Genomic DNA, 16,694 nt, shown 5'->3' with positions numbered 1-16,694 from the left:
ACATGATTAATTAAGAGACAAGTAAAAATACACTCTTCTTGTCCTGAGATGTGTGCTTTCGACCAGGTACTTAGTTCTTTAAATGGACCCTGTACATAATTTGATCTCTCCTCTCCGTTGAGTGCAAATGCTTTGCAACATGGATTACCTTTAAGCGAGATTTTCATTTCCAGATTTAGTTTTCCTGTGGACATTTTCCTCCTTTGTACACCCCTGAGCCAAGGACATTGACGTGGTCATTTTTTCAGCAGTCAAAGAACCTTTTCATAACTCCCTTTTGGAGCCTGCGAGAGAGTGCTACTTAGAGAGGTAAATGAGAGAGAAGAGGAACAAAATGGTATCAGCACTTTCACCTCAGATGGCAGGAAAAAGAGAAGTTGTTTGTTTATCCGTTCATTTTTATGTGTAAAATTTAGAACTAACCTCAACGAGACTGCAGAAAAGATGGAACGCAGCAACGATCAGACAGCTTACGATACACTCAAATGGCAGGTGCTGTATGTGTTGTGGTTACTTGATGAACTGCTGCAGCTCACTGATAACACGCATGTTTGAAGCTGTCAGTTGTTTTCCTGTGAAACAAACACAGTGTGATCAAACCAAAATAACAGCTGTGACATCTTTTGAAGACGACACAGTGCAGCGAACCATCTGGATAATGTAATTCCAGGCAGAGTGACGGGAATGGAAATCATTGTCTTTTTGGATTCAGCTGCTGTGAACGGATCAGTTGGATGTATCTGATGATTCACTGAAATAGGTATATTTGCGGGGACAGAGGAGAATCTCTCTGCCTCATACGTTCATAAACTCATCTTTTGTGTCTCTCCAGAGTCAAGTTGAAAGAAGGGGTGACGTTTCTCGGCGCTCGACCCAGCAACCCGACTCAGTGGATAGTCAGCCAGGATGTGAGGAGTGAAGGCCATCGAGTTGTGACTCTGCACTGCCGCAGGAAGGAGTCTGGCTACGATCAGCAAAGGTAAGCAGACATACATCAATTTAAAGGGGACATATTATGCCCATTTTACCACAGTTGATATGGTTCCTTGGGGTCTTAATGAGATATCTGTAACATATTTTGGTCAAAATACCACAAGGATCATTTAAAACAGCACCCTTTTTACCCTGTCTAAAACAGCCCTCCCCAGATTGACCTGTGTTGAGTGGCCCGCCCCCCCTCACCCTCCCTCCTTCACGGGATACAAGCACCCAGATTTTTAGCTATCCATTACCTCTGTAGAAATATGGCTATTGGAGACGAAGATACAATCTTGCAACCATTTCGTTTTGAACCAGAGTCAGGTGGGCTGAAGCCTGGCTGCGAGAGCCCCAGCTCCCCAGCGCAGCCCCGCAGTGGTAGCAGTGGGAGCAGTGGGAGCTTGAGCTTGTGCAGCAGCAGCATCCTTCCACACTGTTGAGTCAACGTTTAGAGGTGTCCCGGGGGTCCCTTGTTTATGCGGCCACTTAAATGTCTGACGGGTAGCAGCAGCGAGCTAACGCCAGCCGGGCTCCACCGGCTCGGTTAGCTCGCAAGCTAACGCTAGCCGGGGAGCCGGGCTCCCCTAGCCGGGGGGAGCCCCTGGGGGGCTAACCGGGCCGGTGGAGCCCGGCTAGTGTTAGCTCGCTCGTCCAAGGCCATGTAGCGAGACTCCCTACATGGGCATGGTTTGACTATGACGTTTATTTCGGTCGTAATCCCATTTGACGCACTCTAGCATATCGTTTCTGAAATAGAGGAACCACAACAAATCGAGTTTTAAATTTCTGCCCTTTTTAGTCTCAAAAAAGCTAAAATTCTCAGCAGGTGACCTGGTCCACAATACACAGTCATTATGTCTTTTATATGTATATAAAATATCAGATGTTCTAGCTTTAATATCTCTATGTGCATTATATCAGCTCAACATTGACATGTATATTGGTATGTTACATAAAGCCTCCCACAGGCCACTATCTTCACATTTGGTTTTTACGGTGCATTTTTAAAATGCCTTTAAGAATATTCTGAAAAATATAATGCATACAGAAACTAGACTTTACAACACACATTGAAAATGACTAAAATTAGGGTTAGGGGTAGAGTTATAATCTAACTTTAGAGTTTTTCAACGTCATCCCCCCCTCGTTTTAGAAAGTGTTATTGCTGATCATTCACATTCTGTAAGAGACACAGGAGCACTGACACCTACAGTGTGAATGGGTTTCTAACTGATGTTTCCTTTGGTGAAATGACACACTAGACTTGACATAAAGGCCATGGGAAATGTCTGCTGAGACATGGGGAGGGGAAAGTTAATAGACTATTGCAATATCCCCTCTCTGTATGTCTCTCCCTCCCTCTCCTTGCTATATATATATATAATATGTAAATATATATAATGTATCTTCCCTTGCGCTGTCTTTTTTTATTTGCATACTTATTTTCTCAGCTGCCATAGCTGCCACAGCCTCAGAGTTGTTGTGGTCATATCCAATCTGCATTCACGTCCTTAAACTAATCTGGCAGATAGCAAAGTGATTGCCAGCACTGGGAGAAAGGTTGCTGTGTTAATTAACTGCTGATTGAAGGCTTTTGTGTGTTTTAATGGTTTTTCCCTCTCGGATCAGGAAGCAGTTTTAAAACATCTAACTTTCTAGTGACAGGTGTAATTTTATGGATTAGAGGCAGATTTGGGACAGGAGAAAGCTCCACTTATTTGCTCTTTAGCTTTCGTTCCACTTAACGAACTCTAAACCACTCCCTTATGAAAACAGGATACTCGACATTGCAACTGCAACTTTATAATCAAAGTTGTGCTGGGTTTTTTAAGTGTAAAGCAGTCCATGAAATGTGCAATTTAAATATGTTGGTCCAGTGATTTGTTGAGAAATGCCGCTATTAGTGGATCACAGCGAGGAATGATCACAGTGTAACTACAACTGCGCAGCACATGAAACGAAGATAGCTGTGCCTCCCTTTGAACATCACACTCTGCTTATAAAGAGTTCCATACAGTCATTTGCTGTGTGATACTGCAGTGCTGCATTCAGACCTGCCGGTTACTGATGGTTGTAATCAGACCTCAGTGGCATCTTTTTTAACCCGTTTTAATATTTGTATTTCTCAGAACACATAGTACAACTTTACTTTATAAGCAGCCATGAAAACATGAGCTGCCTTTGGAAGTCAGAGTCTCCTCCGCACTGGAACTAACTTCTGACATCTCAATCTTAGTAATAGAAAGATTTCGGCTGACGGCAAATACACAGGGATGCAAAATGCGCAGAAGTTTGCATCTGCCTCATCCACGACCTTGTATCATTTATAATAACATAAAGGCCAGAAAAAAGCTGTCGGTTTGTGATCATGACTAATGGCTTATGATGAGCTATAAGTTTGAGCTGGAAATTATTTTTTCAACCAGTATTTGCTTCTTTACCATTAATATGATTTAAAATGCTTAATTTTAGAGCTGGTATATATATATATAATTTTATATATATAATTTTTGTATGCAGCATTAATCATGAAAACCATTTAGCTTCTCTCTGCCGGCTGGTTTCAACAATTAAGCAAATTATCTCTGGAATACATTGAGCATGAACATTTTGTGGAATACATTTTATGTTTTAAAATCTCACAACAAACCTGACTATGTGAGGCCAGGTTTGTCCAATTAGAATTTGTGGACATTAGTGTTTCGATGGGTTTAATATCAAAAGCATGTGCAGGGTTTTGAGCGGAGATGCAGCATCTTGACCGAGAGAAAAAGGAGCTTGGAGCAGTGAGTCGCTCGCTCCTCCTTCCCTCCAGAGCCTCTCTCCCCTTTTTATGCTTATATTACTCTCTCTGCTCTGCCTCATGACCCCAGACACACACTTACACACCTACACACTCATATACAAAGTCTTGTGTTCATTCCCTGTTACTGCTGTAGAATCATGTTTTATTGATTTTTTTTTAAGTGAAGCAACCAGAGACAAGAGTGAGCATATTTAGTCTAATCCTTGCTGTTTGGGCCATGTACGATGGACTGCTCCTTAATCCCCACAGCTGTCAAAGTCACTTCACAGAGAAGACCAAAGACGCCAAATGATGGCTGTATAATACACAATGCTCCAATTTTTCTTTCGTCTCGTCCTCCCTACTCCCAGTCATTTCAATGAAGCTCTTTTAGAAAGGGATTAGACACAGCTATCTCATCTGTTGAGCTGTCATTCAGCCTCTTTCTTCTCTCTGCTGCGTCCTCCACTATAGGAGGTTGATGAGGTGTGTGTGTGCTGTAGGTCAAACAAATGTGGCGCAGGTTTGCATCCGAATTTTGGTTTATTATGCAAAAGAAAGTGATTTTCCATTTATCCATTTATATTTATGAGTGACTACAGGACTTAGCCTCCATTCTCAAGAGCCCTTCTCCTTTAAAAATGCTATGTATTTGAACAGTGACCATCAAAATGTGTCGCTGATTTGTAATTGCATATAAATCATGTGCACATATCTGTGTTGAATAGAGTTCTTCTCCATGGCCTCACTTATAACTGTTCACTTCCAGTCCTCTTAAAGAGGTGCTCATTAACTTGAGAGTTGAAAGATAGACATGGTTCAGGAAAGCATTGATGTTTTAAATACAGTAAGTGTGTTACTTTATTTCAGCCCACTCAAAATCAAACATTCATATCAAATCATTTGACCTTGAAATTCCTAAACTTTAAAAATGATTATTCTTGCATTGGGAGTGTTACTAAGAATAATGATGATAAAAGCGTGAATGGATGAACCGCTGAAGAGATTATAAAACGAAACAAAAGCATATTTCTTTTCAAATATTTTGAGCAATGTCCATGTTCCTGTACCATTTGAATCAGGAGAGACTTGTAGAAAAACAAATGAGAAGAAGCCCTGAAAATGCAAATACCTCCAGCGAAGCTTAGGTCCTATCTTTCCATGTCAAAGTAGTGTTTCCCATTAATTATGTAAACTACGGCGGCCAGTATTCTAATCTGTCCCATCACAGCTTCATTATAAACCACCAAAAAAACGAAAAGAGATCTCTAACTTATTGTTTTTCTCTGTTGCTACTGTCTGCTACTTGCAGGTGTTTGCCTCATGCTGACTTGCGTTATCGTCAATAAAGTTGTTACCCTCCACTCAGACAGTCAGACCTCATCGTTAGAGCTGCAGTTGTCTGCATACCCACAAGTAGACAATACAGTTCTCTCTCTCATGCTAGAACTGGTTAGTTGTAACATGATATGTGCACCCCCGCTATTACTATAGATTGAATAAATTCTAAAAAACAAAATAACCTTCTTGGCAGAGAAAAACATACGAAATTTGAAATTTATAACAAAACTTTTGCAACAGAGAAATAGACTTTTGAGCTTAGACCCCCAGCAGGAAGTAGAACACCATGGAAGCAGTCTCGTGAATTAGGGGCTTCGAATATGAAGGAGCCGAGACGCCTGTTGTGGTCTTGAGGAATTCAGCATGAAGTTGGTCTAATGGTTTCTGATTGGACGGTTTGAAGGGTGATGACACCAGTATCCAGAGCTGAGGTGGTGTAAAGCTGGAGGTGGGTCACTCAGTAATCTTGGTATAATGGAGAGCTGTATGACAGAAGGAAGATAGAACATGTTACATTTTACCAGCTTACAGGTGATTGGGTCAGGGCGAGCGAGTAAGGTTGTGATTGGAGGAAAAGAGAGAATAAGCTGGTAGAGACCTGAGAAAGTGGAAATTGTGCATGTTAAATTACCTACAACCAGTATTTAACAAGTTTTGCAGGTTTCCCTTTTCCCAAGCACAATATGGGGTAACATTAATCCAAATATAACAAAGTCAAAAACTGTCACATGGATATGAAAAATGTTAAAGTAAAGGTTTTTCAGTAAATTAAATCGTGAAAATATTTTCCTAAACAATTAAAGAATAGTGTATAGATGGACACTCTTATCGGATCCAAGGCTCATCCTCTCCTCTCAGTGTGTGCAACTTTCAGAGCGTGAACTAATGACAATGTAAAATATAAATGTATGTGTCATCAGTACCCGTTCTTATGATTGTAGCGTGGTCAGCTTTTCGTCTTGACACACACACACACACACACACACACACACAGATCCATGGTTGTCAGCTATAATATAGATGGATCAGTGCACTGGACTGTGAATTGTGAAATTGACTTAAGTGTCATTGAATAATGTCTGCGGTGCTGCTAATTGAAGCCTTTGTGTCTGTGCCATGGTGTGAGCCCCTGGGCCACTGCAGGCATGAGAGCCCAGCGTTGCTGATGGGTCAGGTGGACTCCAGGAGCAGGTTCAGTCAGTCACTCGGAGCTGCTTTCTCTGGCCAGCTGAGCCACTCCTTTGTTCCCATTCACAGCTGATGCTCCAACCACACCCGACTCACAATGAAAACCCATTTGGAAAATAAAATAAACCTGACACTGCCATTGTGCACTTGCCCTCTGTTTCCGCTTTCTGCCATTTAACTTTCAATTGGAAATTGAATCTGTTATAAAACACAACATACATGTGTCGACAGTATTCCTCATCCAATACAAATGTTATCATACGACACGTTCTCTTCAAATGGCATGACATATTTTTGATTTAGTTTCCTGACCGCGCACACTTTTCCTTCCCCTGACTGGCGGGTTCCAGCCTAATAAAGGCAATACTGAGGTGACAGTTTTTCATCAAGGCCTGCCACAGTGTAAAGACAGGTTGGGCTTCTGACAGAAAATAACAGAGCGGAATTCCCCCTGAAGAAAACGCCACCAAACAGCTGATGTCACTTCTTTCCAGCTCAATAAAAGGAAACCTAAGCATGCTATGATGAGTTAAAAGCTGTCTATGGTTTTGTTTTGAGATGTTTTAATGAAAAGCCAGATCTGCCCCAGAGGGCTTCAAATCATTGACTAGACAGCAATGACTTCTGTGTAAAGCACTTGTTGATATATCTCCTCCTGTAAGGGCTGGAATGAGCTGAAATCCCCCCTCTTTATTATGACTATGTACAGTCAGTCATGTTATGTGTTTGTTATTAGATTAAAGTGATTAATGGACTGGCTGAAACTGTTAGCATACTTGGCTAACTATTGTTCAAGCATAATAAGCTAGCCCAACTTCCAAAGGAAGGGGCCTTAATAAACAGTATTGTAATGTGAGTTTATGATAAAAGTGGACGACATGGCTGCTCCCCAAAAGTGAAGCCAAAATGTCTTAATTGCCTCCTGGTGGCGAGTTTCCGGTAAGTTGGTTTTAATTGATTATTTAAAATGTAGTAAAGCGTTATAATTGACAGCTGAAAATGATTAATGATTGGTTCAACACATGTATTGACGGGACCTTGCTACAATAGTTCCACTCCCGATTGGTACTGCGCAGACTCTGACTTCAAATTAACAAGATGGTGGAGTTCCTATTATTATTGTGTCTTCATGTCTTCATGTCTATGGGGTTTATGGGTTACATTTACAATATAGCTGTTCAGGACTGGTGCATATTAGCATAGCTCCACTTTCTCTATTTATTTATATTTGTCTTTGTGCTATGTTAGATTTCCATTGATGCCACTACAGTATAAAAAAGAAAAATGAGTACCACAAAATTGCTCTGCGGAGTATATACGTTGGCTGAAGTGCACTTTGTTAGATTGAAAAGTTCACTTTGTCACAGTTAAAAGCGAGCCCTTTCAAAACAAAAGCAGTCCTGCTTCCTCAGCATGTCATAAGCCATAAGTGAAGGCCTCAGTAAAAGTGCTATGCCTGGGTCTTGGTAGTTCATTAAGACTGTCTGGGTGCAGATGGATCTCCCCTGTGAGCCACAACTTCATTAATCCCCCACACCACACCCAGCAGATGGACAGCAGGCAGTCCACTCAATACAGTCACCCCACAAGAGGCAGTCCAAATGAACGCATAGGTGTGTGTGTGTGTGTGTGTGTGTGTGTGTGTGTGTGTGTGTGTGTGTGTGTGTGTGTGTGAGTGCGGGGGGGGATATCACCCTCATTGTGGCCTCTTTTACTGTTTTTTTCATGTTTTACAACTATAACATAGCCAACATTAACAGCTATTTTAATCCAAAGGAAACATAGTGAGTTGACACCTTCACCTACTTTATGCTGAGTTCACACTACACCAGATTTTCTAGTCGACAATGAGTTTTTTTAGTCATCCATAGCAGAGTCAAATCGCTGATCACTGAGGGTAAACTCTTTAAAGACAGGATTTTTAGGGGCTCCCTGACACATTGCAGACTCTAGTTTAAGTAGCAGGCTAAGTTTGTGTAAGAGCCAAAGTGAAAAATTGTGTTTAGTTATATATCTTTAGTCAAATATTACAAAATTGGTTCTGAATTGTTAAAAGGTTATTGCATTGTTAATGGCAAAGTTGAGAACAATAAGCATGATTCGCTTTTTCTTTACGACTGCGTTGTGGGAAGCGTTTCGCCTGATGTATCATTCAATGATCAGGATGACACAGAAGAGCTGGAGGATTATTCAGCCTCACTGTGTCTCTTCTTGTGCGTGTTTTCGTAATCAAACATAGCCCTTTTTTTTTGGCCAGATGTACCGATATCATAGTCAAGGGTTTGTGAAAGGTCTTGTAGTGTGTGACCCCCTGTCGCCACTCAGCTGTGTAGCACAAATTCACAACGACTGCACGACTCCATCACCGACACCATGTCAATAGCATGAACTGCAGCCGGATCAGACATCTTTAAAAGTTGCGCTCTTGGCAAACATTACTTCCCAAGAGCAGATTTCAACACTTTTTTTCCTTCTATTTCTATCACTTCCCTGCTTTTACTGGAATTAAGATGCTAACAAGTTAGTCCTGTCCTGGCTCACCCGTTTCATCCCTTTCATATAGTGAGTCACTGAAGTGTCAAGTCTGCCCTGCAGGAGCAGCGCTGCTCAGATAACCTCAGACAACCTCTTCTCTTGTTACCACAACGATGTCTGAAACAGCTGTCTCCTCCAACCACCATCAATAAACCACATTCAGCAGCAGGGCAAACTTACATATAGCACTTTTAATGTAATGGAATTCAGAGTCCATTAATTTATCTATAAAAATTACACGACTTTTCCTTTAAAGCAGATCTGTAAATTCCATCAGTGTGAATGGTTACCAACCCAGAGGGAGAGAAATCATAGAGCTGTGTAATAACGGGTGAGATTTGGCAGCGACCTCTCAATGTATCTCAATTTCAAAGTGTAGAGAACCTTTAAGAACATAATTATTTACAGTAGGTGACATTTACTGCAAAAGCAAAGTGAAACACAGGACCCATGGTACGTATTTTAGTCCTGAAGGCCCCTGAAAAACATAAACCATCTTCATACTGTCATGGTTGCTTCATTCTTTCTGTGTGCTTCTGTGTGGATTGCTTCACTTGTGACAGTCTGATTGCAATACAAATGACAGGGTGGCTTTTAAGATAAAATATTTAAAAACAAATTTCATCTCAGTCACTACAGTACATGAACAGCTCTGTTCTAATTATTCTTTTGTGAGGTGCAGTCACGCTGAGAATAAGCCCTGAGAATGAAATGTGGGCATTAATGCTATATAATGCTGCATATATCAAGGATAAAATGAAATGGCCCAATTACATTAGGGGCAAAAAGGAATATTAACTTGACAGTCTTAACGCTAACACCCTTAATAATGAATCAGCCCTGGTCTAAGTGGATTCCACTTACTGTAAACACTCTTCCTGAAGCTAAATCTGCAGTATTTTCATTGCACGTCCACGGTGCCCTATTTTCTCGCTTATCTCTTAATAAGAAAAAAATGACATGTGATCAGTGGTGTTGTGTGACAGCCCAGACATGTCGTAGCTTTTACTCCTGATGGTCTTTCTTCTTTGTGTCAAGAGGGAGTGAACACAAGAAGCGTGATTAGGTGCTGTATTGTCAGGTAGATGAGAAAGGAACATCCAAATTGCATTTAATGGAATAAATGCGGCCGAGGTTTCCTTTATCAGGGCCGCTGCAGAGATGTGGCATATTCTGTGCCTCCCCTTGACGGCCAGCTGATTACAGCAGTCGGCACAGATTATGTCTGACTGTTCAGGCTGCTCCTCTGTTCCATCACTCAGGGAACAATAAGGGGAAATAATGTTCTAGGATGCCTCATTGCACCTTTATCCCCAAGTCAACCAATCAGAGAGTAATAAGCTCTGCTAAGGTTTGTTCCACCCTGTGTTCATCTATACCTGGTGACCATGAAGTTGCCATGGTAACCCTTGTCAAAGTTTAATATGACATGACATAGTCTCTTCCTGAATTCCTTGTCAGTAATAAAGGCAGCTGTGAAGTTACATGATGGGCTCAGAGCCCCTCGTGTCACGCCAAGACGGATCCCTTGTGTGTCAGAATTTGTTTGTGGCCGGCTCCATGTTTTAGATAGTTCATGTGCAGAGAGGAGACAGATTGTGGTTTGCATGTGTTCCAGTTAAGGTTTATGAGTGAATATCCTGCTCTAAGAGGTTAATCCCTGAGAGGATTAGATTGTGGCCACCAGTGTTTTCGAGGGCAGTATTTTTAAGATATAATATATATATATATATTTTCAGGGAAATTCATATTTTTTTATCCATAAAAGAATTTGATATCATTTTTAAATCTCTACCCTGTGGAGCTTTAGCAAGAACAGGATGTTTTGAGTTGGTATCGGAACCTCTCCTCTGATTGGCTGTTATCAGAGTGACACACAGCCAAGCCAACAACAGGAAACTGATTTTAGCTGATTAATTACAATACCAATAGCCGGTCAGTACTGTAGTGAGCTAAAGCAGACAGTAAAATACAAATGCAGGAGGCCCTGCAGGGGAATATTTGCTTCCTGACATCCAATGACTGGTACATTATTTCGTCTGGTAGCTTGTCATGTAAGTGGTAGAATGATCACGTGGTGTTTGTGTTGTTAATAAAGTTTACAATAAGAAAAAATGTAAGCATTGAGTCCGGGTCTGGGTTTAAGGCCGAGGGCAGTGACTGTTATTACTTTACAACAGACACTGTTGGAACAATCTAACTACCTCTGATTGGCTATAGCCACCTTGTAAGTGTACTTAGCATTATTCATCCTTTTATGAAGCCATCATTTGACGTTAAACTTTGTACTTTACAAAGTACTACATCTTCAAAAACCACAAATTCATAATGTAAGTACTTACTGGTTGACTATTGTTACAGCTTTGAAATAGTTATCTGTAAGATTTAAATAAGTACTGTGCAACCTTGATTTAGTTTTTGGATCCTTGTGACCTTTAAAACTGGTGTTATGATACAAATTCATATTTAACATCATATATGTCATTTTATCATAAACAAATAAGGAGCTGACGACATTCAGTTTATAATCACTTTTACTTGATGTCTTTGTAAAAATTACAGCTTGAGAAATAGTATTAAGTCATTCCTCACTCGCAAATAACTTCAAATTACTCTGACTTTGTGTATGTGTAATTTCATCTGAGCGGCAGCCTCGTACCTCCTCGTGACATTTAAATATAATAAGAGGGAGAGATCTCCCTTGTTATGGTGTCAAGGTTTTGAACTGTAAATAAAGTGTCAACTGTTTTGTGCAAATGCACCAATTATTCTGTGTTCTGCTTCCCTTACCTGCATGTAGAAGATTTCATTGATTGATTGACCTTCAATTTAGGCTGTGATTTGGGAACTGTTGTCTAAAATGTAAGATATTTGATCCTTTTGGTCTTTTGACATAAAAACAATACAAATTATTTCTTAGGTTGTTTTGTTTTTTAAGAGGCATATTTAACAAATTATTGAGTTGTGTTCAAACTGGATGGAGGGGATCAACTCCTCTGTTTGTTTTATAAATTGTTTTTCTTAGGATCAAATGCCACAACTATGTCCTGCCTGGATTGATTTCTCTTATAAATAATCATATCACCATCCCAACTGCAGAAATTCTGTCATGTTTTCAGAGCAGTAAGTCACAGGTTTGGTGAAATAGAGCCGTGGTTGGATCTGATTTGCTGCTGTGCTCACTGCAGGTAGCACTCAGCCAGGGAGCCGAGGTGTTTCCAGACGTCAACATGGAATTGTCTCCAGGCGTTCTCAAAAACATACTGCTTGTTTCTAATTACATCTTTGTCTATTGAATAAGGAGCAGTGTATTTACTCTCATTCAGCTCTGCGCCCCTGTTGAACATCAACCATGAGCCATGAGAATAAGCTCCGATCCGTCTTTAGTATCATTGGAATTATCTCACAGAATAGTCACAGGAAACTTTGGCTCCAATTAACCTCAGTTTAACTTGGCCTTCAAGATGATTGGCTTTTATACCAAAGACTATTCCACTTAAAGAAACGCCTGGTCTGGCGCCAACGCTGTCTCATGTCTCTAACCTGAACAGGAGAAATATTTAAATGAGCCTATTAAAAGAGACCCTGGGCAGTTGAGTTAGGTATAAAAGCAACATTTGGATAAAGAATGGAGGGGGCGGGGGGGGTGCATGCAGAGGCGAAGGGATGTTGAAGAAGTCGGTACATGGAACACAAACGGGCAGCTCTGCTTCCAGTCACAAGGAGATTCAGTCAGCCAAAAGACAAACCGAAAGGGTACGAGTCACATCCTCTCGTCTGCACTCCGCCGCCTATGTGCGCTAACACTGACAAGCAATCTTTTGCTGTCTTCTGGTATCATTCCAGGCCTAACAGGTTGAAAGCAGAACTATGTCCAGCTAATAACGTGCCGGGGAAAGTAGGGTTCCACCGCAGGCGGCGTTAAGCAGGACTTACCAGCTCTGACATGTAATCAGGCGGCGTGTACATCTCAGTGGGCCACGTGGGTATCAGCAGCTGGACCCTTAAGGGCCACAACGCAGTGAGACCAGCGCGCCTGTTCATGCCTCCAGATGAGATGCCACATTCTGTGCACGTCACCTCATCCACCTTGAACCCACGCACGTAAACTTGAGAGATTTCAAGATCCAACCTCAGGTGATGGTGAAGCATCGGGGGGCGTCCTTGGCTGGTGCAGGTCGATCTGAAAAGACACTGAGCAGCTCCCCAGATAAATCGATGACTCGACTACCTTCATTGCCTTTTGTTAGAATATGGAATTGCCGTCATTAGAAGACCTTGATGCAAAGCTGCATGTTTCGGAAGCCACAGTAGCATCCCGGTCATGTCACGTGAGCGGCTCATGCTGCCACTTTCCGTCAGTCTGCGATCCGTGTGCTTTTCTCAGCCTCTGGATCAACGCTACGTCTCTGAATGACTGTGCTGAATATGTAAATGGAGGCCATTAAAGCTCTCTTTCTTTAATTAGTCTCTAGATTTCACGAGCGAGTGCTTCCAATTATGGATCAATGTCTCATTTCTGCACACGGACCCCTGGGTGTGTGCAGGGAGTTTTTCCAGTAACAAAATGCTTTATAATTTCTCCTCTGCCAAAACAGCCGCACAAATCCCACTCCCTAACTGCTGATCAATGGGAAACGCTCCTGCTGATATGTGCACCGTAGGATTTTTTAAAATAGACATAATCGGACACCAGCTAATATACAGTTTGATTTATGCAGGAGTCTGACTTTATTCTGTTGACGTGTGTCTGGTGGATGTGATTTTTCGGGGAAATATGGGATGATAGCGTGATATTGCTCTGGCAGTAATTTAGCCCTGAGCTCATCAAGTGAATAAGAGAGGACTAAATTCTGCTTAATACCTAAGTGCACTCCTGACTTGGAGCCTGGTGCATCCTGGGAGGAGGTGATGATCTAGCACTTTGAGACTGTAAAACGCGTCTCCTGTGTTTAAAAAACGCTCTTTATGGTCCGTGGGTTTGGTTCCAAGAGCCTGTGATAGCTGATCAGGGGTTTTATGAATCCAAAATGTTAACTAATCTTACTGTTAATTGGCTTTTGACCGTCAGTGTTTTCACATACGCATGTACTCTGGGAATTTAAAGGCGTTTGCAGAAAGCAAAAAGCAGTTTTTTTCAAATCTTATTTTTCTTTTTATTCCTGTGTTTATGCTGTGAATGAATATTCACATCCTTATTTCATAATCGGAAGTTTGAAAATTGAGCCTGTGGGAGAACCTCTCCTCAAACGGCACTGATGTCTCACACAAGCTCAATTATGGAAAACACAACTAGAAAAGCCACATCACAACGGCAACTGAAGCAAACAGTGTTGACCACGAAACAAGCAACTGACTTGTTCTGGTTTTCACAAACGACAGCTCCCACGACGAGAATAAGAAGCATCTTTAGTCCCTCACCTTCGTTGTGGATACGTTTCCATTGTGTGGCTTTTGGCTTTATGTTGTGGCTTTTGCTATCGTGTTGTGGCTCATTGTCGTTGTATGAAACTATACAAACTGTGTGTGTGTGTGTGTGTGTGTCATGTGCATCTATTGCGTCTCTGTATTAAAGTGGATTTCTTTGGACTTGTATATGCCTCCATCAGTATGTCTCACCTCTCCGATCCCAGGGACGCTGCATTAAGGTACAAGGTGAACATGCCCACACTGTCTCCTCATCTCTTCCTCACCAGCACTGTAATTATCATAAACAAAGTGGGATGTGCACAAACATATTTGTGTCTACGTGCATCAGTTTTTTATGTGACTGTGCATGTTTGTCGTCTTGCATCTTTAGTTATTTTGCATCAGATTTTAAAAGCTCTGTGATTTAGTTGCATCAGGATAAATACACCTCATTTGGCTGCATTTGTTATAGGAAGCCGGCACAGGTGTCTGACAACCCTGCTGCTACAGCCAATTCAATATGTTGCCCTCTTGTCCTTACTTAGCACCGACCTGTTTGCAAAACACATGCTGTTAATATTGAGCTGGTCCATTGCCCGACTCTTTCAACCCTACCCTGCACACACCACAAGCTGGTGGTGGTGGGGGTGTGTGGGTGAAGTCAAGTTACAATAAACTACCATTGATCTGTTGGTCTGGGCCCCTCTGGTCAATGACTCTTGTGTGTTCTCCAGGTTCTGTTGCCATGCCAACGGCCGCAGAGCTGAAAGGACGCAGGTTTTTAGTTTTTCGGTCTTGAGGGAGTTTAGCGAGGAGGACAGGCCCCACCAGTGTCACAGCACATGCAGGTGCAAAGTCGGGCCCGGGTGGTCACACCCGCAGATCAACCTTGGAGGGCATCTACAGTGGTTGGGGAGTTTGTCTGCACACAGGTTTGCATCACTGCCCCAGGGCTCAGTGTCTGCTGCCCCCTAGTGTGTGAGTGGATGGCCAGCAGCTCCACTGGCCGTGTTTTCCAACCTTGAGATGAGTGGTTTGATGTGGGGAAAATTGAGTGTAACTGTCAGGACAAGTGGCAATTTATTATATCGTAATTTGCCATTTAGATCACCCTCCCATATGAATGGGACTGATGTGATGTGCAACTGACTGGGAGGTGATGTCTGCAAAAAGGTCTGAGGTCACTGGTGATGATAAGAGCCGTCATCAGGGATCCATTACACCACGGCCCTACATCAGCTGATGGACTCTAACGACGTAGCACTGCAGTAGAAAGCATTTAGTTTTGATTAGACTATTGTTGGCGTGGTGCATTTAATTAACTCCAAGATGAGATTTTGTTGTCTGGTAATTAATATGCTGTTGTTTTAGCCCGGGCTAACACGCTGACTAGGGCCTTGTTCCCTCAAGGCAATCTGTAGCAAGTTAAGGAACAAATGATATAATTGAATATTCCCCCACAGACGCTCTTATACCTTTTACTCCCAGCGTCCTCCCCCTTCCTTATACCCCCCAGACAAATTGACTATGAACTAGACTCACTGTCTGCAGATACTGTACAGTGGCTCTGCTTCTTTGCCCCACATTACTGCACTGGTAAAATATATGTGTGTGTGAGCTACTGCCTTTTAGTGTCTGTGTCGATGTTGACCATCCTGCCAACTAAACATTTTTATTTAAATGTGCTAAATCATGATTCGAGTTACAAAAAGCAAATCAATGACAAAAACTCCTCAGTGAGCAAACTGAGACCAAAGATGGCAGTGAGAACGAACATTCCCCTTTCCCAGGTTCATGTGACAGTTTTCATGACTTAGGGGGAGCGTAGAAGAGAGAGGGAGAAAGAGAGAGAGAGAGAAAGAGAGAGAGAGAGAGAGAGAGAGAGAGAGAGAGAGAGAGAGAGAGCGCTGTGTGCGGGAGTTGAATATATTAGCTGATGAAAGCTGCAGAGCGCTGTTCAGCTAATCGGAAATGCGATCCCCTTATTGGGTTTGATACACACAAGCCAGAAGCCCTCGGTTTGCGCCGATGCTTCATTATAATCGTATAATTAATAGTCCTCAGCCCTTTTCTTTGTGTGCACGTTAGAAAGAGCAGAGAAGAATAAATGATTAAATTAAAAGGGATCTGATGCTTTTTAAAAGTGGGTTTTAATATCAGCACTGTAGGTTATTTGAAATGTAACAGGCTGATCTTTTTTCATGCACTCCTGGAGAAGAAGGTAAATGGAAATTACATTCATACAATTAATCCCTGGCAATTTGAAGAACAAAGGAGTTTGATGTAGAACACCGCTCTGAACGCACTGGTCTGTCATTGTATTATAGCGTTGTTATTACTTTTTTAATTATTTTTTAGGAACTTTTAAGAATCTTGAGGAAGTTGATAAATGTGTCACAAGAATCCCAGACATGAACTTTGAACGTTGAGGTCAGTGATGTCCCTATGAACATTTGAC

At 41.8% G+C, this 16,694-nt stretch overlaps 1 protein-coding gene across 1 annotated transcript in view; it reads left to right on the top strand.

The window, feature by feature from the left end:
* Nucleotides 1-16,694, top strand: part of si:dkeyp-14d3.1 (transmembrane protein 132C) — a gene marked incomplete at its 5' end in the record, with an annotated part of 118,973 nt that overhangs the window by 52,341 nt on the left and 49,938 nt on the right. The window contains one exon of the mRNA XM_053421887.1: nucleotides 833-979. Coding sequence (XP_053277862.1) covers nucleotides 833-979 — 147 coding nt within the window. The remainder of the gene's footprint in view (nucleotides 1-832; nucleotides 980-16,694) is intronic.

Source organism: Pleuronectes platessa, chromosome 4, assembly GCF_947347685.1.
Source record: "Pleuronectes platessa chromosome 4, fPlePla1.1, whole genome shotgun sequence".
In the NCBI taxonomy this organism is placed as follows: domain Eukaryota; kingdom Metazoa; phylum Chordata; class Actinopteri; order Pleuronectiformes; family Pleuronectidae; genus Pleuronectes; species Pleuronectes platessa.
Note: the sequence above shows the minus strand (reverse complement) of the source record. Positions and strands in the feature narration are given on the sequence as shown.